Source organism: Mytilus californianus, unplaced genomic scaffold (genome assembly GCF_021869535.1).
Source record: "Mytilus californianus isolate M0D057914Y unplaced genomic scaffold, xbMytCali1.0.p SCAF_9, whole genome shotgun sequence".
Classification (NCBI taxonomy): domain Eukaryota; kingdom Metazoa; phylum Mollusca; class Bivalvia; order Mytilida; family Mytilidae; genus Mytilus; species Mytilus californianus.
In genome coordinates, this window is record NW_026262745.1 from 11,641,852 (window position 1) to 11,668,887 (window position 27,036).

General features: G+C 31.8%; 1 protein-coding gene across 1 annotated transcript in view; it reads right to left on the reverse strand.

The window, feature by feature from the left end:
• The window catches only part of LOC127715785 (glutamate receptor 2-like), a 59,633-nt gene extending 33,125 nt beyond the window's left edge, over positions 1 to 26,508 (reverse strand). Inside the window, exons 1-4 of the mRNA XM_052221930.1 lie at positions 26,505 to 26,508; positions 25,288 to 25,383; positions 21,849 to 21,995; positions 3,063 to 3,311 (exon numbers count right to left, since the gene is read on the reverse strand). Of these exons, the coding sequence (XP_052077890.1) occupies positions 3,063 to 3,311; positions 21,849 to 21,995; positions 25,288 to 25,383; positions 26,505 to 26,508 (496 nt within the window). The remainder of the gene's footprint in view (positions 1 to 3,062; positions 3,312 to 21,848; positions 21,996 to 25,287; positions 25,384 to 26,504) is intronic.
• Between the last annotated feature and the right edge of the window lie 528 nt (positions 26,509 to 27,036).

Below are 27,036 nucleotides of genomic sequence, written 5' to 3' on the forward strand. Positions count from 1 at the left end.
CGAGACCAACGGTTTTAATGGAAGAGCCACAACAACCAAATGCAAAATGACTAGAAAAATAAAAGGACTTGACTAGTTTTTAATCTTACTCATAAATATCGCGTGTTTAGCGGAGAAGCAGCAGAGACTAATTTTCAAATATCTGATTTGACCGGTATGATACAGAACATCCCGTACTCGAGGCGTGCACGCTATCGCGATACTGGAGAGGCGGTCGATGTCATAAAAGGGTAGACAACATAACGATCAACTAATCAAAAGATGACAAAAAGCCAAAGTAAGTGTTGATATTTATTATTGATCCCAATAAACTAGTTTAACCCTGTCGCCATTAGTCATGAACCTGACAATGTACAAAGTCTTGAACATCACCATCGGTTGTCTTATGTCCTATCTTAAAGTTTTTTGTTTTATTTTGGGAATTTGGTATTGCTGGCAGAAATTGACAGTTTTATTTGATTTACTCACAACATTTCAAGCAATCCAGAGTTTGATATATTTATATTGTTAAAGACTATAAGCTGACCTTAAGATATCTTTGATTATTTTATTGTTCAGTTGCTGCCATTGACGAATACCCAACATTTTCTTTTATTAAAAAATTACAACAATACTCCGGTCCATAAAACATTCCGCGTAAAGTCTTATTCTTAATATCGATCAATGCTAAAAGCATGATCGGAGGTATTTTGTAGATGTCACGTCTGAATGTCTGTAAACAGGCGGAAAATGAACCTTTAGAGTGCAATTGTCTAGCAATGCTACATAGAATAGCCAATCATTTAGAGCTGAATAAGTTTTTTTTATATAAACGATTCGTACTAAAATGTCGTCACAGGGTAACGGAAATATAAAATAACATTTAAAAGCAATTGCCTGATTGCTTAATGACTCATTCGCCAAATATTTTTTTACAAATTCTGATCCAATTCATCAACAATGGCTTAGATCTTGTAAGAAATAAAGCTCGCATATAACCATTTTTTTTTTGGATTAAGTCTTTTCGAGCAAATTTTTATTCTGGTCACGGTAAATATTTTTCAAACATATATATCATATATAACCCGTAACAACTTCATATTATTATACAATTCATATAATATTATACAATTCATATTTTTATACAATCATTAAAATCATCTAATTCATATGACAAACATATTACTTCTATGAATTTGAATTTTTCTATTCACAAAAGTTTGATTTAAGGTAGCACAATACAAAGATTTTATATCTCCAACTCCCCAGTTTTAAAATGCTGTAACTTTCTTTATAATGCTTGAAAATTTATAAAAGTGGTATTTATGGATAGCTAACAGATTACTCTTTCAAATTAATGCAATGTTAGTATTATACAACAATTATGTAATTAATTATAATTTTAACTGTGTCTACAAAATTTTACAAGAAATTTCGACTTTCAATTGAAATTAGCTTCTTCATGGATACCCCGAGAGGGTTGATTTTACAATATGTTGTTCCTAGAGCCATTATCTATAAAAGGGTGTCTCAGATTTTGGATAGAATGTATAGATCAAATTTTACACCTAATCAAATAATCTCTACTTTTATGTGGTAAGGATGTTTACACTAATTACAGATTTATGAGAGAATGGAATACGATAGCGATAATTTGAGACACCCTTTTGTAGCTCCTGCTGTGTTGATTAAGATAACGTTAAAATTTCTTGTGTAGTTCTAGAGATGTCAGAGCTAAATTCATTCAAGTGAACTGACCAAGATTTTGCCATTAATTGCATAATAATTGATTACATAATGATTGCATAACAAAAATATTGCATTCATTTAAAAGATTATTCTTTTATCTATCTATATATACCTCTTTTATTAATTTGTATGCAGTCATAAGAAAGTAACATCATTTTAAAGGTTGGAGATTGGAAGTAAAAAAAATCTTTGTATTGTGCTACCTTAACATGCTTAAAAATATGTAAACACAGAAAATATTTATTGTGTGCACTATGGCATAATTTGATATAGATTGTTTTAGAAAATACTATGATATCCATGAATCTCTCTTTTTGGTGCTTAATGTATTTGTTATATCTGAAACATTACTAGACCTCGTGCATTGTAAAATCAAGCAACCTTATTTTGTCTTCACTCAACGTCAAACAATTTACAAAGGAATTCCCAGATGGTGTCTTTATTTTGAGTGTCATCAATGTTAATAAAATATCTAGTTAAAAATGCGTCAGCTTTAGAATAGAATTCAATGTGAATTATATGAGACATAAGCAGAATTTTCTACCGCAACGCGACAAAGTTTAAAACCTACGAAATACCTAACTTAGTTATAACGTGTTAACTTTCTACGTCATTTGGTCTCTGGTGGCGAGTTTTCTCATTGGCAATCATACCACATCTTTTTCTTTTTATATATTGGAAGCATACAAATAGATGAAACAAAATTGAGGTGTGAAGACATTTAGGAACATAAGGGTATTCCTTCAGAAATATGATACACCAACCACGACAGTAAACACTCAACATGTACATTGGTATGAGGGTCGTTAGTGACTCGATATATTCCATGCTGAGAGGTAAACACAAATGTAATGTTTGTCCAAAATGTTGACTTAAAAAGCATTCATGTACATGTATGAAACAATTTATAAGAATCTTTGCACAAAAAATTTATAAACATGACCATATTGAATACGCTAGTTTGTGTAATTATCATTTGAAACATGTATAAAACTGCAGTTAGAATTCCATGTACAGTTTCAAAGGGCCTATGCTAATGATATAATTGAGGTTTTTATATAACTTACTACAACATTTATTTGAAATAAACTTCGGGACAAATTGGTAAATGAGTCGTGCGCTTTCGAAATCCACCCAATCCCGGAATGTATATAGCACTTAGCAAGAAAAAAGCAATATACAAAACAAAATGATGTTTATCGTACAAAATATTTTATGAAAGTATGATTTCATCAAAAAAGAAATGAACATAACAAACAAACAAAAGAAGACAACAGGTATCATACATAAATATCGAGAAAAAAAGAAAGAAAATAACATTTTTTTTTAATTACCTTCATTTGAATCGTATAGATAGTGGACAACTTGCCAGTCGAAGTTTATTATCAAATCGATTATGGCTTGTGTAATCGGTGGCTTCATACTGACTTGGAAACTATCGTAGGTAGCTACTGCCACTCTGGATAAACTTGGTGAGATGTAAGGCATGTGGAATCGTTTAGTGTAGTGGTCAATTATCTCCAAAGAATGAATACTTTTAGTTCCGAAAAATAGGAAAACACCAGTATTCATCTGACTACATACTGAAAGAAGAATATGATATTTGAAACAGTTACATGTAGTACACACAGTTACATGTAGTACACACAGTTACATGTAGTACACACAGTTACATGTAGTACACACGTTACATGTAGTACACACAGTTACATGTAGTACATAGTTACAAGTAGTACACACAGTTACATGTAGTACATACAGTTACAGGTAGTACACACAGTTACATGTAGTACACACAGTTACATGTAGTACATACAGTTACATGTAGTACACACAGTTACATGTAGAACACACAGTTACATGTAGTACATACAGTTACATGTAGTACACACAGTTACATGTAGTACATACAGTTACATGTAGTACATATACTAAAAAATATAACAATATGAGTTTTACGTTTATATAACTGCAGTTTGTACAAGAACATAGTTTGTAAATATCCTTCTTTTTATGACCTTCCCCTTCAAACTCTGTCACCTGGTATCCTTTAACTTTTTTTACATACATTAATGAATGCAATAAAGAGAAAATGGAAACTCGTTGCTGCAAATAGAAAGGCTTTCAATATTAAAGTTGATGTTGATAAAATTATATAACTTAAAACAGTTGACTAAAAATATGTGCTAGTAAAGGAATTGTATATCGACATTTTCAAACTATTGAAGATTTTTTCAAATTATAATGTGAACTTAAAAGTAAATGGAAGCAGGAATTATGACTGAATTTTATTTTACTGAATTCTTATTGCAAAAGAGGGATGACAACGAATATGAAGCATAACCGATATCCGTTTGAAGATCGATGGAAGATATTTTAGCGCCTTGATAGGACATTTTAGCGAAAACAATCGGACGTTTTAGAGCCAAAGTATAGCCCATTTTAGAGCCAGATTTTTTACTCATTTTAGCGACAGAAATTTATTTATAGCATAGTACAATGATAAGTATAGCATGATCAAGACAGTACAATTTAAAAAATATCATTTCCATCAAAATACAGCTCTCATACAGTCTAACATGATACGTCATAGGTTTGAGTGTCAATTTATGTCCTAGTAATTTTATGTAATAGGCTCTAGATGTACAATCATCTTCCTCAAATTGTGACAGGAACTTTCTTTCTCTTTATCTTGTCTAGCTTAAAGTGCAAATTCATCGATACTTCTCATTTTGATATATTATATTGTTTGTAATTTGATGATAGTATCCGTAAATGTAAACTGCCGGGTGACGTAAGCCATCACATCTACACCACTTTCAATTCCTCTGTTTGTTTCCACAACGGTTATTTCCATTATTAACCAAATTGTATATTAAGGTGGTACATAAATACTACAGGGAGATAACTCTGTAAAAATCAGCTGAACGTTTCAATCACGTTCTATTGTTAAGGAAATATTAAGCTTCTCAATAATCAAAATTAGTGTTTGTCAAACTGCTATATATCCAATGAACTTTTCCGATAAAGTGTGTGGTTCAAGTTTTTTGAAATTTTTATTTGTCAAAGGTTCAAAGTAAGTATTTTGTCAAAATTTTATGAAAATTAAACAAGCCAAATTAATTTTAGTCAAGAGTTTGGTACCACCTGAATACAACTGAAACATAAAGCCAGCATATTAGATTACAGTTCATGGTTTAGTATGGGGGAGTTCTATTCAATCAAGTAAGTTTTCGCTATAATGGGCTGTCGGAAATACAGATGAACGGAACAATACGGCGCTTATACAATGGTTATAGTGTCTTTTCCTGAATGTTGCTAGATGTTTAACATGTTTCGCTAAAATGTCCTGCGCCCTTGAAGATATATTACAGAACATACATTCTGATTGTACTGTTAGATCTTTATTTGTTACATCGTATGTGAATAAATAATATTGAGGATACACATCAGAAATAATCAAATGAAACAATTTCAAAAGATTTTTTGTTATGAAAATGGAGACCAAAATTACAGCCTGTGAAATGTCAAGGAACGTTATTCTTTATTCAGAAGAGTGAGGTGACTGACTCCACCTTGTTTATGTTAGTCTTGTCTCTTGACTTTCATACACAAGGTCATTTGGTGTGTTTAAGACCCACTAGAAAGTTAGACTGATCTACATATAAAGCAAAGTCATGCTACCTACATTTGTATTTCAGTGCATTTGACACGTCTTTTTCGAACAGTTAAATATCATGTCGCAGATTTTTGGTATTTATTTCAACTTTTTGCTATCACTCAGGAAAATATACGGCAATACTACAAAGCTATTTAAAATTGCATGTTCACTATTTTGATGCTTTAACATGGATTTATTAAAATGCACCAAAGTAATGTACATGTAGTACCGTTCTTCTAACATTATGTAGTATTTTAGAGGTACACAAACGTATACGGTACTTGTTACTTATCTTAAATTTTCATTACCGTAATCCTTACTTTTATCAATTTCCTGAACAAAGTGGGAATATAAAAAGCATTAAGCAAGTGCATATATGTGACCTGCCATGACGTTTCCAGGCTTATGAAAGTATTACGTCAATGTGAGAAAAACGTCGTTTACTTTCAACGGTACGTCTAATTCTGTATGAGGACATACAAGTATATTTCTGTGATAAATTTAGAGTGTGGATGCTTTTTAGCATTTAACATGAGACATAATAAAAAGATAAAAAGTGTTTTGCTAAAACATGCGAATTAATCATATTCAACAATACAAAGTCTGGTTTATTTATTCTGCATATTTTTCGTTTTTACATCTGTCTCAAAAACGTGTATATTTTAGCGTCTTTTTTCTAGTATATTGTAGATCATACTTTCGTATAATTACTTTTTTTTAAATACCAATAATGCCATACTACTAGATTATTCCCAATTTTGTTTCTATACTGGTGTATCTTCTATTATGATCAACGGTTTGATATCAAATATTCAAGTGACATTTGTCGCTGGCATTTATAGGCAGTCAACTATTTTATTATATTGAACTTATAACTTTACAAACTGATATTGCGTAATGCGTTCTCTACTTTGATGATCTTTCAGAATTGAAAAGAACATGTATACTGTATATTTTTAAAAAAATTGTCCAAAATGTATCAAATTGAAATAATTGTTCGATTTTAGATTACTTCAGATAATTACTAAAAAGTTCTATGTGTATCTTCGTCACAATAGTTTCTTAATTAAATGTATAAACCTGGTGAAATGAGAAGTACAAATATTCCTTAAATAGTTGGTCCTAATCGACCAACCGTTGTTGTATTTTGCTTTTAGTTTCATACAGTGAACATCTTTAAGCAAAAACGAATATGCCCTATTCCACGGGCAATAGACCTTTTTCATATTACCGACTTTTGACTTCGGAGTTTATATTTTTTCGACAGGTTACCTACTCTGTGGTAAGACATCCTGGTACTCACTCGGTCAAGTAAGAGCAAAGTAAAAAAAGTAAAATCAAGCTTTTAATCGATACAATTAATGGGGAAAATTAACTGCTTTACATTTTGTTAACACGATAAAATCATCAGAAAACAGAAAACTTTCCTCTCAAATTGCACAGATTATGTGTTTGATTTTTCTTCTTTTGGTTGCTCTTACTTGACCGAGTACCAGGATGTCTAACCACAGAAAAGGTAACCTGTGGAAAAATTATATAATCCGGAGTCAAAAGTCGGTAATATGAAAATAGTCTATTTGATTGCTATTTTTAACCAGTTTGAGTGCCCTTCATACTATGATCAGTAATCATTCTTTTATTGTGAATATCACTGTCATATATGTTGTATAAACAAAGTACCAACGATCCCTGTTATCATTATATATACAAATATATAAAAATATATCTACCATAAAAAATAAATAATTTATTTGGAAATGCCAAAATGCCTTTCTGTTTTTAGAACACAGCAAACTGATGTAATACTTCTTCTGTTTAATGTGCTATTCAAATATTATGCAAGAGCATGAGACTGAAAAGAACCAAAGCATATAATGAAGGCAAATACAAGATTGAACAGTAAACACGCAATAATTAAGATAGTCGTAACGAAACCACGCACGATCAAATATTTCGTGGAATGCATGTTAATTCAACATTTCACAAACGAAATCTGACATTTCAAAGGAAGGAAGTGAAATAACTTGAGACAACAAAAGACTCTAACTTGCATAACATTAACATGAAAGAATTGCATACAAATATGTGTATGTTTTTTTTTTAAATCTTTACATGTATATAGATATGAGAAGATGTGGTATGAGTGCCAATGAGACAACTCTCCATCCAAGTCAAAATTTATAAAAGTAAACCATTATAGGTCACAGTACGGTCTTCAACACGAAGCTTTGGCTCACACCTAACAGTAAGCTATAAAGGGCCCCAAAACATTACTAGTGTAAAACCATTCAAACGGGAAAACCAACGGTCTAATCTATATAAAAAACGAGAAACGAGAAACACTTATGAACAACATCAATAAACGACAACTACTGAACATCAGATTCCTGACTTAGGACAGGTGCAAACAAATGCAGCGGGTTTAAACGTTTTAATGGTACCAAACCTTCAACCTTTTTCTGAAACAATAGTGTAACATCACAACATAGAAAGACACACTATAAAATATCAACTGAAATAGCTTAACTCAATCAAAGGACATATTAACACCATAGAACATACACTGAACAAATAAATTTGACCTATGACACAATGTAAATACAAAATAAATAAACTAAGGGAAGAATAATAAAAGTAACATGTTATATCGGTAAGAAATGTTAAACAATTAAAGAAAAACAATATGCTCGAACAAAAATATCAGACATTTGCAATAACTTTAAACACAGGTAAATGAAAATAATTTTGTTGTTAGGTATACGTGTACAGTACCAATAGAGAAAGGAAATATTTTTACAAAATAAATAATTTTGATGTTCATAGTACGAAGTGAAAATTTATAGTTATACCAAACACTTATCAAAGCTGGTATATAGACCAGATATAGCCCTGAATAACATTAAATAACAAAAAAGCAATACAATTAGTATCAACAGGTCAAATAAACAAGAAAGTACGATTTGAGAGTACTCGCAGTTACTGACAGCTAGTTAAAAGCCAAAACAATTAATAATAAAAAATCATGCATCAGAGACTAAAATCAACTAAAACACATCCCAGGGATTTAGAATTTTAACGTTATAGACAGTCAAAGAAGACATGACTAGTGCAATGCCAAAAATAAATGTATCGACAGACAGTAGGATAAATAGGAGTTTAACCTCTTTATAGATCTAAACGAACGTGGGTGTGTCTTTATACATCCCACTTGAAAAAAATACAAATTTAGTTATGTTATGCATTTATGGGGTTTTGCTAAAAACATTATTTATTTTCTAACTTTGATTTTGCTACAAGTATTTCTAGTTCAAAACGAATAATATCTTTACACTAGAGACATAGGTAAAAACCATCAATATGAATTCCAAATATTTGCAATCAAAACGAATATACGTTTATCTTTTGTGGGGGAAGAGGAGGGTTAGCGTTTTTCTCTCTGGAGGCAATGTACATAATTTTATATTGTATATCTAATCGCTAACCGTGAGACGTTTATAATTTAGCCTCAAAAACATGTATTTTTCAGCTATCGGTCAAATTCGTTCATTTTAGTTGTACAGTATTATGCTCAAAGTCGTCAATATTAAATTAAGAAGATGTAGTATGATTGCCAATGAGACAACCTTCTACCCGAGACCAAATGACGTAGAATTTAAAACCACTATAGGTCACAGTACGTACGGCCTACAACAAAGAGCTAAACCCATCCCGCATAGTAAGCTATAAAAGGCCCCGAAAAAACAAATGTCAAACATTTCAAACAAGTCGATATTTAAAGTCGTGTTCGTGAACTATACACATATACCATAAAACATTCAGATTAATTTATTATAAATGTAATTTATAACACGTAGGTCATGTGATTTTCTTTTTTTGTTACCAGTTAATAAGAAGCTTGTGTTCAGTAAATTTTATAATTGTCACCAGAGAAAAAAAATGTAACTTGATTTAGGAAAGCATTCACTCTAACAGACTAGATTTTTCAGCGAGGAACACAAAATATATCTTAACAAACAGAATTACTTCTGTCATTTACAGGACAAAGAAATAAATCTTAATTTTCGATCGTTCGTTATACTTGCCATATCATCTTATCTAAAGGCATGGGAAGTAAAATTCGATTATCCTAACTGTTTTCTATTGTGAAATTTAATCTTTTAATCTTGGACAGATTCAATTACTCGAATATATATATCCAAAACGAGTGCATTAAAATGAAAAGCGGTAGAATATATCAACGGGTCATTCCAAAACCATAAGCCGATTTATAACATCATTAAAAAAAAAAGGGAAAGCATTAGGACCAACAAACAGCCCACATAGCACTACGCATAAAACTTTAAATTTTGCACCACGAATCCAACTAATACAGGGGTGAACTCAGCCACTACAGAAGAGGCAGCAGTGCCCGTCCAACTATTGACAACTTCCCTTGTAATGCTCAATAACATTTACGGTACCTATTTTTCTGCACCAGATGCGCATTTCGACAATAAATGTCTCTTCAGTTATGATGGAGGCAACAATATTTGAAAATTCAAAACTTATTAAAAATGAAGAGTTTATAAATAAACCAAAAAAGACAAAAAACGTAATCAAAGCCGGACACGAAATCAGAGCTTTAGATGCGAGAAATCATATCAATATTAATTTAGATACTTATAGTGTTTTCAAATCGTTAAAACAGATGGAAGTTTATAGTTTAGCCTCAAACACATGTATTTTACAGCATACGCAGTCATTATTTTATCCATTTTATTAGGAACGATTCAACTAGTCAATCATACACGGCTTGTATGAATCCGGTTGTGTACTTTTAAGTCCGTTTATCATACATTGTGTATTCGAGGGTTTTGGTTGTTGGTCACAATGCATATGCATAATGAATTATTAAAACAATGAATTTTGCCACAATTAAATGACAATGACACCAGTGCATGTTAAAATTACTAAGCTATCTTAATATGTTTTAACTATTTACAAATGTATTCAAGCAAAATTATTCAATTTGTTGTTGCATTTTTTTTAATTTTTTTTGTTCGTTTGTTATATTGACTAATATTTGATTTACTTTACTATGCCTCAAATAAAATGAAAGATGAAAAAAGAAACGTAGAGTGACATGTGAAATTGAATTTATGGAAGTAAATAACAAATTGTGGGTTAACAATATAGAAATTATTAAGAAAATATTCCTAATTGTGACACATAGACGACGTATCGCTGAAACATTAATGATTTGAAATGTTGATTCTCGTGGGAATAATTAGTTGCTTGCTGTTTTTATTTGTTGATTACATTTTTGTGATTTAATAAAACTTGAAGGATTCAAATCATTAATCAAAAGAAGGGATTTCTCATTACAAAAAGCGATAGTTATTCTGTATGTGCTCACTTTCGTATGCTGTTTTTTTCTCTTGACTTGTTTGTCGGTTGATTTTTCTTCCGTTTAGTCAGTATCAATGTTACTTCGGAACGAATATTATAGCTATATTATATCAGTATTAAATCTTTTATGGTAATGACAAAAAATGCTACATGGCGATGTTTTATAAAATATTTTTTTTAAATCTGAACTCTCCCACATTACAAAATGCAATCTCTATCAGACGTACGAAAACACGCTCGCAAGCAACGCTTGAACTGAACTTATTATTGATAACATGTTAATAAAATAAACACTGTTTCGTAATCACACTTTGATATCGATGGCTAAACTTAGTTAAGATCTGCCATTTTGCAAGAAAGATTATTACATTAAGACTGCATTGCATGATGCAATATAATATAGTATCAATATGTCAAGAGAATGATTTATGAACTGAAAAAGAAATAAACAGAGTATGCATCACAATGTCGGATATAAATTAAAGTTAATGTATATTACGATTCAACTTATGCATAATACATTCATTCCATATGAGGTGTTTAGTAAAAGAGAAGCGAAGGATACCAAAGGGATATTAAAACTCATAAGTCGAAAACAGTGGAGATTGAATCTAAAATTACACCATAATGATTACACTTGTTACAGATAATACAATTAAAAAAATATATGTACTACGCCAACGCCTATGCTCTTTTAATATAGGGCGTAAGTCTTGTCTTAAAACACACCATTATAACATATAATATATGGACTACACGAATACAAAAGTGTATGTTTTATTTATTTTTAAACTTAATTCAGAAAACAAATTGTAAGAAGGTACACGGTTGACTTTTCAGAAAAAGTAGTGCATAAATTCTCGTGGATAGCATAATTGTTTTTATGTTCGGAAACCTCAAAGTCATCTTTGTTGTATCTTCTGTTTCTTCAATTTTCTTTCCTGTAAGGTGTGAAAACCCGAAGATTTTTGCAATCTATAATAACACTTTGCTAAAATATATCTCTTTAAATTACCACATTCCCCCTACTTTTGATATGAACCGGGTTTTAAGGTGTAAGAATATAAATTAAATGAACTATAATACAATAGAATGCTGCCAATCAGATTTGTTGTTTTCGTTGTATATAGGAGTATAATTACCAGAAGTCTGTCCTTCTAACAACAAAACCTGATATTAAAAATTGTCATGTAATTAAAAATTGCACAGAATGGGCAGAAATAATATACAATACACGACAATAAAAAGTATATTATTTTTCCTTTTAGCACTTTTTCTTCAAAAAGCATAATAATTCATTTCTTTTATTACCGAAGAAAACACATATTAAAGAAAATGTGAAAAAAATATAATACAAGTACATCATTGTTGAAGAGAAAAGTACAAAAACAAATTATGTATTCAATTTTGGTAAGTCTCAAAACAATGAATAACATAAACAGTCATGTTACGATGGATTTGCCAAATGATTGTTTTGTTTATTCCTCTGTTCTACATTAAACCACTGTAAAACAGAACAAATAGATATAAATCAAATACAGTTTGTAGTGTTGAGTTAAATAATAAAAAAGGAAGTCATTCGTGACACACATATATAGCTAGAAAAAAGAAATGTGTTAAGACGGGCTTACTTAAATCGAAGAACACCATAACTCAAAACCGAAAAGACGGAAATATAAACAGCAACCCACAAAAGACTTTCTAGGGAAATAAATGGCGACATGAACCCATTCAAGATGTGAACTAGTGGAACTATAGGTTGATAAATAGTATATAGTTAGAAACATTTAATTTTCACCAACCCCACAATAGTCTTTCTCGCCTTTTCTTTTTTTCGAATATCTAATTTCGCAAATTTTCTAGATGCTTCATGGAAAATTATCTTACCAACTTATGATAACAATAAGCATCGATAAAAGAAATCTAAGATTGCATGCTGGTGATTTTCTAGTGCCAGTAAGACGTTTTGGTGGTTTCAACTTTGTACATGTTGTATGTAACTATGATCGCTCATATTGATATAAATTAGTAGGTAGCAAACATCTGTCCACCTTCGTATACTGGTCAATATATATCCCTATTAAAGTCAGGTAGTACCATAACAAAAGGCTGTGCTACACAGAAATATATACAGTTATTTGAATGTACATGTATTTACATTTTCTCATCTTGGTGGTATTCTTCTGTGTATTTGATTGATGAATAGATTTGTGTCAAATGTTACATAAATAAAAGAAAGTGAAGATGTTGTATGATATAAATCCGAAACCGGCTTTGTAATAGACCATCATTCACAAGGCAACAGTCCATTGGAACACACGCCCCCTTCCCCCATCTTATTCGGATATGCCACTCATACTCTAAGCCGACAAGTCTTTGCTCGTTCTCCTAAATGTCATGTGCTTAATGAAGAAGTAACAAATAAAATTTTCAAGTCTTTGGTTTAACCCGACTGGGGATCGAACCAACGACCTCCCTCCAGCATTCGAGACGAAAACGCAACCACAAGACCACCAAAGCGATTTTACGCACGTGAAATCTCGTGTATCATTAAAGCTCTTGATCATTGTGAGATGGTTAGTTAACACACATTATAAAGTGTTGTTTCATTTTTTTACAGCACTGGTTTGATACCGCTGATGGTTGACTATCAGTCTCCGAGGATATCATCAGCTCACTAGTCAGTGCGTCGGTATTAAGATCATTTTGAACACATCTGCCTTAGATTTTCCGTTTATGAATTGAGAAATTAGTAAGAAACTAAGGTTCCAACTCCCTCAGGCAAATTTGACCTTAGAAGGAGTGGGATATTATTTCTTTTTGGTCGTATACTCTTCACTTTATTCGGTACTTATTCATTTCTGGCTTACAATATTCGGCTTTGAGCGTTCCTGATGGAGGTAAATTCAGATAAGCTACTCTGAAGAACAAATTTTATACAATGTTATTTTCATTTTTATTTCAAACTTGTTAATAATCTTTTCATCATCAAAATCTGTCGCGGATACCGGGTATACCGCATAAGGTTCGAATTCCTTTCTTCGATGTACCATTTAATGTTACATGTATATACAATTAATCTAAAATTACATTTAGTGCATTGACCTAAATTGTATGAATATTAGTTACATATACTGCATAGTTGGTGAAATAAACTTTCAAATGTTGCGCATTTTCCTTACTTTACAAAACATGGAAAATGAAATGCCATACCAATTTCACATCCAAATTTAAATAGTCTCATAACGTTGCATAATCAGTGTTTGTTGAAGGGCCAAAAACATCTTTCCATAACGAGAAAAACACATAAATAAAGAAAATCTCATTTACTCTCTGAAATGTATCGTTATCAAGAAAGTTTTAGTCCCTTAAATTACTAAAATGAGTTAAGTTTGACAGTTAACAAATAATTCTCTAGGTTTTGTTTCTATTTCGTTAAAACAAAGTCGTTAAAAACGTTTTACAGAGAAAGGAAAGACGTGATTGCTTCCAGTCATTTGGGGGAATAATAAAACATTAACTGATTGAAATTTTAGCAATAATCTTAAAAACCTTTTCTAGCAATATAAAACGTAAACTGTATTAAATCAGTCCAATGTTTTAAAGACGCCGATTTAAGCATTATTTCCATTTATATTAAAGTGTCGCCAAGCTATCTTTTTTTATACGTACCTTCACCATTTAATCAAAACGTACAGATCTATTGCGTTAAACCATTTACAATTGTATTTTAGTTAGTTTTTATAATGTTCTCTTACACCACTGCCCCAAATTAGAGGAAGGTTTAGGGTTCATAAACATGTTTAACCCAGCCACATTCTGTATGTGCATGTCCCAAGGCAGGAGCCTGTAATTTAGTAGTTGTCGTTGGTTCATGTCTGTCATATTTTTTTCCGTAAAAAGTATTGTTATAGATTAAGCCGTTGGTTTTCTTGTAAAATAGTTTCACATTTTTCATCCCGGGGCCTTTTATAGCTGAGTCTATGGTATTGGTTTTGCTCATTTTTGAAGGATGGATAATAAAAACAAGGAGATGTGATATGACTGTAAATGACACTAACGTTTATATACCAAAGGACTAAGAACTGAACAATTACAGATCACCATACGGCTCTCAACGATGAGCCATTCTCATGTGATATAGTTATTTATACAAAGCTCCAGGAGGAGAAAATCTGAAACGATTCAAGTTAGAAAACAAACGGTCTGATTTATTCTACAACAATAAATGATAAACAAATATCTCAGACAGCAACCGATGACAACCACTAGAACGTTCCAGGCATATACAAAATGTGACAACCACTAGAAGGTTCCTGGCATATACAAAATGTGACAACCACTAGAAGGTTCCTGGCATATACAAAATGTGACAACCACTAGAAGGTTCCTGGCATATACAAAATGTGACAACCACTAGAAGTTTCCTGGCATATACAAAATGTGACAACCACTAGAAGGTTCCTGGCATATACAAAATGTGACAACCAGTAGAAGGTTCCTGGCATATACAAAATGTGACAACCACTAGAAGGTTCCTGGCATATACAAAATGTGACAACCACTAGAAGGTTCCTGGCATATACAAAATGTGACAACCAGTAGAAGGTTCCTGGCATATACAAAATGTGACAACCACTAGAAGGTACCTGGTATATACAAAATGTGACAACCACTAGAAGGTTGTTCCTGGCATATACAAAATGTGACAACCACTAGAAGGTTCCTGGCATATACAAAATGTGACAACCACTAGAAGGTTCCTGGTATATACAAAATGTGACAACTACTAGAAGGTTCCTGGCATATACAAAATGTGACAACCACTATAAGGTTCCTGGCATATACAAAATGCGGCGATTTTAAGATGCTTATTACCGCTCAACACAACTCTCACCTTGGACAGTGGTATAAATGTTTAATTATGGACAAAATAGAGGCAGAAGCTACCAAAATGATCAAACTAATAATTAGAAGACAAAATGGCAAAAAAAAAAAACGAAAAACGACGAGTTGCAATCCTAAATTTACTTTCCATGATATAGTCATGATGGTTTTGATACACACAATCCTTTCTTTACTCTTTGTATTACCACATTTTGTTTTTTTTGCTTTTTTTTTTTTTTGCTTGAGAAAACTTTACCATGAATTCTTATTTATTGAACCATTTATTCATTTATTTACTTCTCGAGTTTAGCTGATAAAAGTTGAATATGAAACACCTATCGTATGTTTTGAAATCAGGGCCAAAGGCAAATATAACATTAACAGAGACATATTTAAATTAATAGTTTTGCCCTGAATAGCTCACGTGATAATCATTCAACAGACTTTGAATTTTCATATTAAATCAGCAAAGTTAAGGTTGGAATTTAAAAATAAATATAATGGTCTAATTATGACAGGTGACACCAGTTGATAAGGGACTGCTTACCCTTCCCGGGTGCCTGAGTTCACAACAAATGGAAGTTTTTAACGACCTTGACTGGCTATACAGCCCTTGCACGGTCGGCTCGGTGCCCGAAGGTGTTTGGTGAGCGTTTAAATAATTTTGTGCAATCGGTCAGGAACAGGTTGAGGACACCATTTTGGTAGGCCGCCATCTTGGTTTTGCGAGTTGTTTTGTTGACTATTTTGATGTTATTTCTTCACAACGGCTGTTTTCAGGGCCAGATTGGTCAGCTTGGCAGCCCGCTAACCTCGATGATGGAGTACTGGTAGATGAGTCTCGGACGTAGTATTAATGATGACAGGAAGCATTATCAGGACCAAAGTCGTGAGACAGTGAAATGGTGGTCCATCATCTAACACCTAGGATACAGCCCTCGGACGTCACTCGGCATACCACTCCCCCATCCATAATGGGTTTTGGAGTGTATGTTGACGCGGCAATTAGCCCTACGCGGATTATAGCCTAACGTAGTCTGTACAGCGTTGGATTGGTTTCTGTCATCGAAAGTAGTAAGTCGTTGATCCATGTAACAATAAACCCTCATCGAAGATAGCGGGTAAAGGAGAGCTGACCCAGCACGTCCGTTCAGTTGTAATGACTGAGACGTGACTGGATTGAATGGATTGTGCCTGAGTTCACCGATCTGTTGTTTCCTTTAAAGTGTTGTGTGTACTGCTGTTTGTCTCTTCGTCTTTTTCCTGTATTTAATGAAGTTATTTGTATTTTTTCTCGATTTATGGTTTCTGACCCCCCGTTGGTATCATCTGCTTTTTTACTGTTCGTTGATATTTAATATCGTAATGCCATATCGTTTATTATCATATATGTAATTGTCTAAATATTCTTCTTGCCCAGGCTTTAATGATAAATGTAATAGCACTCATTTTCATCCTTGGTATGCTTTTACCATTTTATACACTAAATTACCATGCAAAGAAAGGGCTAATCAATTATCCTTGTTTGAAAATATCTATGAGATTAATCCTTAAAACCAAACAGTATTTTGTGGATGTCCTCTGGTTATTAGTTTCGTTGAGTTGCTGTCGCAATGAGGTATAACCAATTATCATTATTCACTCGTATGTACGTAACGGTAAGTATATACTAGTTTATAGAAACGGTTTGGTAGAAGATGAATGTTGAAGGCAGAAATCTTCACAATACAAATGCATGGTAGTGATACATAGTGTTCGACAGGTTTTCTGAAAATGAGAGGCGGATAATACCAAAGGGATATTTAAACTCATTAGTCAATACCAAACTGACAACGCCAGGAAATAATCTAAAAACAACGCAAAGACAAAAACTAAAGACTAAAATAAATGTCATCACGTATGATAATTAAAACATTTAAACTTTATAATTCAATAGCATCCGCTTTAGTTTCTTTGAGCATCAAATCCTAATGTAACAATAAATTCGTTTGAACTCAGCTTTGCCTCAGGAACTTACAACCTTATTTAAAGTACAATAAACCCCTGGAATTATATCATTAAAATGTTTGATTCAAATAAAATAATTACTGACGCACTAGCGCCTGGGTTGATGTAAATGATAAATGAATACGCATCTTTGTCCTTTTCGTAGGATATCAATATCAGTATATCTTGTCTGAAGAATGCCTATCGGCTTTTGCTATTGTCTTTAAGACATACTCACATCCATCAGAAATATCTGAGGATCTATATTTACAATTGAGAATCAATTGTTTTGCTATATTGATAAAGGGACGATCAATTCTTCCAATCTAAACTGACAATAAGTAATTATTATCTTGTTATTACAGTTTGCAAAATGAAAGCTCTTAAAGAGTGCACAACAGTAAGTTGAACTGTCCACTATAGGCCCGTCTCTGTTTCACAAGATTACTTTCGTGCAATGCTCAAAGCGATTTCTTATTTGAAATTGCACAAAATGTATTCCAGAATGATCATTATTGACTACAACCATGCGTTGTCTAGCGTGTTTTGAAGTTAATCGGGCCCCAGATGTATTCTGTATTAACCGCTCATTATTTTCTTCGTTTTGTCTAATTGAATAACATCGACTATTTTTTTTCACTTTTTATACTCTGTTAAAATTAAGTGCCAATCCAATACAACTGTAATCAAGTGCATTAGTAAGAAACTATTCGGTATTTTTTTTTTGTGTTTTGTGTTTGCACTTTCGCCTTTTTCTCTTATCTCTTATATCTGACATGTCTGACTTGTTGGTCCTGTGATGTTGGTTGCTGTCTCATTGACGTATACCTATTATTCAAGTAAACAAGCCTTGATTGTTGTTCTTCATTTGATAGTCGCTAATATGTCATAATAAACTACAAAAATGAAGAATAGTTGTGTAACTGGTTGAAAATCAAAATAATGTGTTATACAATGCACCAAGGAATGGAATTTAAAGTTAAATGCACTGCGGAAGATCTTTTTAATTGTTTAGTATCCACATCTGATCGAAACTGTCTCTAGTTCAATCTAGCTTCTCGTTTACTCTAAAGACCAATTTTGATTGCTGCTAGATTACGTGTTTGTAATTTGGAGAAATGTTTCGAAGATTATTTGGCAAACCCAGCAAAATATCATCATTGTTTGTGTTGGCAGCTGTGTAATGTATGTGTCAAGTAGAGTGAATGAAAAGTCATTTCGTCATTGGATATGTGCAATTATCAAATTATGTACAAGTATATAAGGATATACGATCACATTCAAATTTCTTTTAAACTTACTGAACTCAAACAAATACTTCGTACTCGACAACACTAATGCATTATTGCTCAATAATTCAATTAGTAAACGTCAGACGGCAAATTTGTATTTGTAGTCAGACAGTACATTATCATCTGCCTGAAAGTGATAGGTAGGGATTTGCAAAGTTTTCATAAGAATATATTAATACTTAACGGATTTACTATACGTCAGCAATAACAAAAGTGTTAAAGTAACAATTTATCTTTAAGGTCAAATTCCATTATAGTTGTGAAAGGTTACGGATTGACTTGAGAAAATATCCATAAACGCTTTTAAAAGCGTTCTTAGTTTTCTTACAAGTGGTAAAATCGTGACACATTTAGCTTTCTATAAGCAATCAATATGTAATATCTTGCTGGTAATTTGTTTAATTAGCTGGGTAAGGCATAGAAAATGTTTTAAGATTCTATTTATGATAGTTTAACATGTCACATTTTGAACTGTCCGTGTCAGCATATAGTGCCAACAGAAACAAAACGTGTAAAAAATACACGTGTTATGTGCGTAATGAAATCGGTATCATATTGTTTTTAATACCACCATCGATACAGTCTCTTTTTTTCATTTTTGTCCGTTTCTCTTCTCTATCATAATGTATATAAAAATAAAGAGATGTGGTATGATTGCGAATGAGACAATTAACTACCAAAACCAAACGACGAGGATGTAAACATCTGTAAGGCTCTGTACGGCCTTCAACAATAAGCAAAACCAATACCGTATTGTGAGCGATATAGCTGTATATCCTTTTGTTCTTTTCATTTCTTTTCTTTTCTTTTCTTTTTATTTTACATATAACACCATAGTCAATAAACTACATGATCATTCAGAATTACAAAAAAAAAAAATAAAAACTAACTAGAAATAAGATACAGTAACTAATGCCGTTTGAATAAACTTATAAAAAATGTCAAAAAAAACCTACACTATCAACTCTTCATCTGTTACATGTATATAGTTGTTTCGTACCAGGGCAATTTTAGGCTGATACTGTTATATAGAAATGTATTAGAAAAAGATAATCCAATAAAAAAGGTTAAAGATTCCCTGTGACCATTTTTAGCTATTTTTGACCATAACTAATTTCTAGTCTGTCACACATAAATGATTGATGGTCCGTAGAGGATACATTTCCGGAAATATTAATGTGAAAAGTCGGATCAAGTCTAACGGCTAGTAGTGATAATTTAGATACTGTACAAGTGGTCAGAAACATGACTGTAGCACTGACATTATGATGAATAAGACGGTCTCTTCCTGGTTAAGTATTGGTCATAATGCACCTAAATCATATTCACATGTTTGTCGAAGTAACAAATGATTGAACTAGAGCAGTGTTTCAACTATGAGTTGTACTTTCGACACCGTAACTTGAATTATTATAGCGTAACATGTTCGAATATAATAATAAATATCGAAATAATTCCGGTAGTTTTTTTTCAAACACGCTAATGTAATTTTACAAACAGAATCTTTTGTATATGCATAAACCCTAGTAGATGACACTGATATGCATCCCATCATCTTTTTCTTTGTATTGCTATTAATCGTTACAAACAATTGTTTTATTTCGTAATAAAAAAACTCAAAATAAAGACTTTAGTTCACAAACACCTGATTCATTACAAACTAGAAGTATCCCTCGATGACATTTCAAACATGTATATTTGTGAATCGTTATATTTTCTTAATTTCAGTTTAGATAAAAACATTCTCGTAATTCAAAAAACCATTGTTAGTGTTTGTCAAAGCTTTTGTTAGGTTATGCCATGGAAATTGAATTTTCCAACCCAACAATAATATTTGTAAAACTTTGTAGATGCGGAGAAACACAATACTCCTATCAGCCGGAACTCGTTAATTCCCAACTAACAAAAAATTAATACTAGTATTTATAAGGGAGGATAACAAACTACAGTTTGCATACTACTTTAAAGGCAGAAAGCCACATTGCCCGATGTGATCCTGACAACGAAGAGGAGACACACAAAAATAGGCCTCCTCATATATGTTATCCTGCTTGTGAAAAAAAACAATGAAAACAAAGTAATGAAATATGGCTGGTCAAAAATTCATAATTGTATTATTTCAACTCCTATGTATCAAAGGGACATTCAAACTCATCAGTCGAAAACAAACTGACAACACCATGACAAAAAGTGAGAAGACAAACAAGACAACACCATGACAAAAAGTCCAAAAGACAAACAACAGTATACACAAACCACAACATAGAAAACTTAAGACTGAGCAACACGAACCTTACCAAAAACCTGGGTCGATCTCAGGTGCTCCGGAAATGGTTAGCTGACGACAACACTTTTGAGCACTAATGACAGTAATGCTCCATGTAACTGAGTTCAGATTTACATCAATTTCTATTTTCTTAATGTGCATCTTCATTTTTAGACTGCCAATCGAGTTTAGTTTTGTAAAAATATTTTTTATATTGTAATGAATGATGTAATTTTTATTGGTTATACTATTTCCAGATCTTAAATACAGAATTACAAATACTCTACTAGAATCCTGAATCACAAATACTCTACTAGAGTCCTGAATCATAAATAGATTACAGGATTTAATAACATTTTATGCAGACAGAATATGTTTTGTCCGCCCGCATGATTGAAACTAACAGATTTATGAGTAGTTTGGCTTTAATTTTTCATTAGCTAAATAATTTATTTCCTAATTCATCTTAGGAAGGATATACTTGAACCATTTGAACATCATATATATCATTCACAGTGCTCTCATCAGCCGTGGGATACGACTTTCTGATTGCAACAACAATCATAAATGTCATGCAGTACAATGGACATTTCATACAACTGAAATGAAACAACAACAAAAAACGGAAAGAAATACTTACATGACGAGGCCAATTTGAAATTGTCTGATACATCTATGATACTGATTGATTGGTTAAGTTTATAGCTCACACTTTCTTTAGAGTACTGACTTAAAGCCAAACGGAATGCTGACCTCATCTGAATATCGTCAGAATTAAATATCGTTCCTGTAAATTTACATATAATTAATATTATAGGCGTGAACATGTGGATATGAAATTAACGCACAAAGGGTTGTTGATTAGTACTTCTCTTTTTCAAATATATATCTATAAATTATAATAATAATCGGGAATTCTTCATATTCCATTATGATGTTTTCTGTTTGTTTGATAGTTTTGTTTGAGCTTTTTTTTTTTGCATTCTTGTAATAATATTTTTCGTACATTCTTTATGTATAAAATGGAGAACATAGCTTAAATTGTTGTATAGGAGTTCGTAACTTAGTATACTAGTATACATACATATATATTTTATATATATAGCCCAGCAGTATTTTTAAAGTGTTGTCAAAAGTTAGATTGTGAGTTTTTATTGTTTGCGAAACCTATTAGTAATCCGTCGCAATTTTCGCAATAAAAATAACATTGTAAAATATTCCTCGGATTTTACAGCACATAAATGCGCATCAGTTTGTCATGGTTCGCCTGTAGAAATCTTAGTGTCACCGAAAAGCACATCAGTTTGACAGGGTCTGCTTGAAGAAACAAATACTAGTGTTACAGAAAAGTCCATCGGGTTGAAAGGGTCAACTTTAAAAAAATATATTCCTTTTTAATCTATAATTTGATAAAGAAAAAAAAAAAGAGTTCAATCAATCGAAGAAAAGAAATTAGAAATATAAGTGAACAAACGTTTAAATTAAAACTTATCTGAAAAAAATGAGTTATTCAAGAATATTGACAGATTTTAATGTTATCTGTTACGCAACTGCTAAGAGCTGTTTAAATCAAATAACCTTTAAATAAAGTTGCACATAATTTTACAGCTTTGTTTAAATAATAACGAACTTGTTCGCGATCTGTTTATACTAAATGACAGTAGCAATTCTCTAGTGTCCTAATTTATATTCATGTTATCTCAATTGTCGCATTCAATAAGCCGTTTCTGAACAATAAATCTCTACAGGAATTGTTAGTATGATTTTTAGATGTAACATGGTTACTACTGGTGACCATGATAATTAGAACTTGCAAAACGAGAAATAATTTGCGTTTTTTTCTCGGGATCATAAACATCTCATTAGCTTTTGGAAAAACCTCCGTAATATAATAAATTGTTACTTGAAAATTGAAATTTCATTTAGTAAGGAACGATGAAAAGTATGTTGAATTCATAAAAAGCTTACGTTCTACAATCGTTTTGTGTTTTTGACGTGTGCCTTATAATGATGTTTGTTCTGCTCGTTTCATACATAGCAAATGTTTTAACTAGTAATGATTTAAATATGTCCACATAACTCCATGTATGAAATGTAGGTTTCATTATAAAAATTCATAAGGGGTTTTCCAAGATCGGAAATTATCGTACAATAAAATATATTTTATGATACAGGTTGATATATAGATATGTTGAAACAGCGATCTAGGAAATTCGTCTTCAAAAAGACAGACCTCGAAAAAATCCAATACAAAGTAATCGAGACGAAGAAGAAGAAGAGAAACGACAGAGTTCTAAAAAAGACTAAGTCTACATCACGCCTGTACAGTACTATTGTAGTACACACATGTATAATCAATGACGTTGTAATTGGTATCGACGAAAGATGTTTCACCACTAAAAAGCTGTTATACTCTAGTATGTTGTTGAAGACTGAAATATGTTGACCTCAAAAAGTTTGTTCTGATTGTTTGTGTTCTTTGGCTGACGTAACATTGACTTACACTAAATATATTTGTTTTTTTCTGAATTAAGTTTAAATGTAACATGTAAAATTCTATTTTCATGTTAAATTCTATTTTCATATCATGCATGAAATATTTGCCACTGGACGTTAAGCAACCAACAATCTTTTTTCATAAGTTATACCTTTTGAAGATGTAAAATTCAGACAAAAAGTAATAATTTTACACACGAATCTCTAGACGCTAGCATGCGCACGTTCAATGTAACCGATAACCATAACATACAGTTTGCGTGTCCGAAGGTAGGTACCTCGTCATATCTAAATGTTTTTGTTATTTGGAGGACTTGGTATTGATGGCAGATATCTTTATTTTCTATCTGATTTATTATCATTTTTCAGACCCATCACGATTCAGAGCTAGACATATTGTGTAGACATATTCATTTCTTTGTTGAAGATTGCATGTTGTCATCTAGATGTTTTTTTGCATATTTGTACTGGTAGTTTGCTGTCTCATTGACAAATACCTCACATATACTGTAAGTCAAAAGCTTTACTAGTCAGAAATTTCTTAAAACACAGAAAATAAGAAACAAAATATAGTTTCCATTTGAATCATTTGTAGCTGATACCGACTGATGTTTTGCCTCGGACAGTAGTATTAGTAGTAGCACAAAATAGAATCGTTATTATAAAAAAAATATCAAAATAACAGCGATTTTATTGCTGTTCATCATCATCATAGTGTAATGGTCTAGAACTAAAGATATCACACTTTATAAAAAGAATCATCCCCAAATATATCACCACAAGAAGTAACAAATTGCAAATAAAATAGGTAAAATCTTTCAGAAATGTACTTCCGTACAGCATAGTCTTCAGAAATGTACTTTCCGTACAGCATAGTCTTTCAGAAATGTACTTTCCGTACAGCATAGTAGGCTAAGAAGAAGACGCATCTGTCAATGTGACACAGTTGGTATATTTGATCCTGAATATTTTTTTTTTTGGCATTGACCATTTTTTGTGGTGAAAAGTGAAGTGGAAGACAACTGTTAGTGCTGCTTCCCAGTGACATTTTCTTTGTATGCCCAGGTAGCGATTTCCGATCGGTAACATTTACTCTGCGTGACAGACTTACCAAGTCAGTATTTCATGTCATTGAATAATTCATCAATACATAAAATTGCACACCATTTTCTAGATGTAAATGTAGTATATAAAGAAAAATGATAATTCAAGTGAGTGCGTCAAATATTAGCTTACTATCGGACTTTACATAAAAAGGGGGGTTTATTACCTTTTATTATGAATTTTTGAATTTGCGGATAATTATTCATAAAAAATGTAAAAAACGTAGAAAAAATAAACTATTTATCCTGATTTTACATCAGAAGTTTAATGATTCCATCATCACACATAATGATTCAAATTCACATTAGCCGACAGCATTGTACACAGTCTATCATTCTTTAGTTGAACTTACTCAAAAGTTCGGGTACATAAAAAGTTTTTACTTTGTCCTGTTATTTTGTTATGTTCCCAATGCAAAATAAATTCCTGTTTAGCTAATTATAATTTGTTCATGTAGTTACTAGTATATTAATACATACCTATTGGAATAACCAATGCTCTCCCATTTACTTTATTTGCCCTCTTTACTCTTTTGAATACATTTCTTTTCTGAGAGCATGTCTCTTTCACCAATCCTAATATGAACATAAACAATAATTAAAGATACTACCCAGTTTTCTACGAGGGAGGGAAAAACGTGTTACTAAAGTAGTAAACTATTGGATAAGTAGCAGAATTAGTACCATATTCATATCAACGTTACGGGACCGATCCTATGCATGTATAGTCAAACTGAGGTAGCAATTATAGTTTATTAGGAGTTTGGTTTCGCATTTTGGCCATGGTGAATTTTTTAAATATGAAAGTTATTGTGCAATACAGTTGATTTTTAGATAGCTGAAAAATGATATAGCCCTCAAAGTGGATTTATATGAACATCAAGATTGTTTTTAATTTGCATGTTTTAGAGGCCATTTTCTGTTTGACAGTCCGTATTTGCACATCCGTACCGCCCATAGATCCAGAAATTATTGTTACGGTAGTGCTTTTCAACAAATATTTGACGCTCGAACTTTTCAACTCAATTTTATGGAAAAAATGAGGTGAAATGCATATAATTTGTTTTATACCTCTTGATAGATAAATGTCAATGGTTTCAGAAAAGGTATCACTCTAATGGATTGAAATTCTACTTTGGACCAAATTTTGGAGACTTTAAGACTCTCACCCCCAGTGTTTTAAAATTGTGTTTCAAATAAATGCAGATTGTTGCCATGGTTACATCAAATAGAGATTATATTTCACCATTTTAACTATTGGAGATCAAATTTATGGAATATGCTGTTTCCATACATATGCTCCTACATAACACAAACATTAAGCCTTATTTGTTAGAAAGCAACGGATAGGGAGTGGTTAAAAATTCTGAGTGTCAATTTTAAGTTTTTTTCCTAACTGTGTATTGCTAACTGAGGCAAAATTTCAATTTGAACCCTCTTCGTATAAGTCTATGCATATTTCGTCAATAAAGGGGAGTTAAAAAGATAGTATTTCCAAAAATGGTACCATAGGTAATCTGTAACCCAATCTTAAAATAACATCTCGGTACATACTTTTTCTTTCAAATAAACGAGGGATAACATTTACAGTTTACATGACTTATATCACTTAATTTTTTTTTTATATCTTTTTTACAATTTTTTTAATGAAAACTTTTGTTCTCTTTCATGAGTATATCTATATATTGAAATCATACCCATGATTTTCGTTTTATAAAACCTGGCATGGCGGTATATTGTACTATCACTTTTTTTTTACATTTTGTTTTATTGCATGACAGTCAATATGACAGAATCTCTGGGATTATTATGCCCCAAATAAATCATCTGTCTTCAGTAACTTACTGACAAAATGAATCCCTAAAGGTTTTAATATATATTAGAAAATTTTAGCAAATACCTAACTTTAAAAACACAAAATAAACAGTGTAAGATAGACCTACATGTGGTGCAAATCTAGACTCAAATTTTAAAAAACCAAGTGATTTTGTTCTTAGATTTCTAGTCCAACCCCTATAATCATAAACCGTTTTAGTAGGTTTATAAAATAATGCAAGGTACATCGCAGTGGACTATAATATCATTAAGAACATTTCGTTAGCTATAAAACAAAAACAACATTGTTTAGATAAGGTGCGTTTTGTCGTTTTTGTTTTAATTATTTCTAAACGAAATGGTCTTTTGAGTAACTTTCTGATTAGTTTGAATCAATTGTGATACACAGAGAAC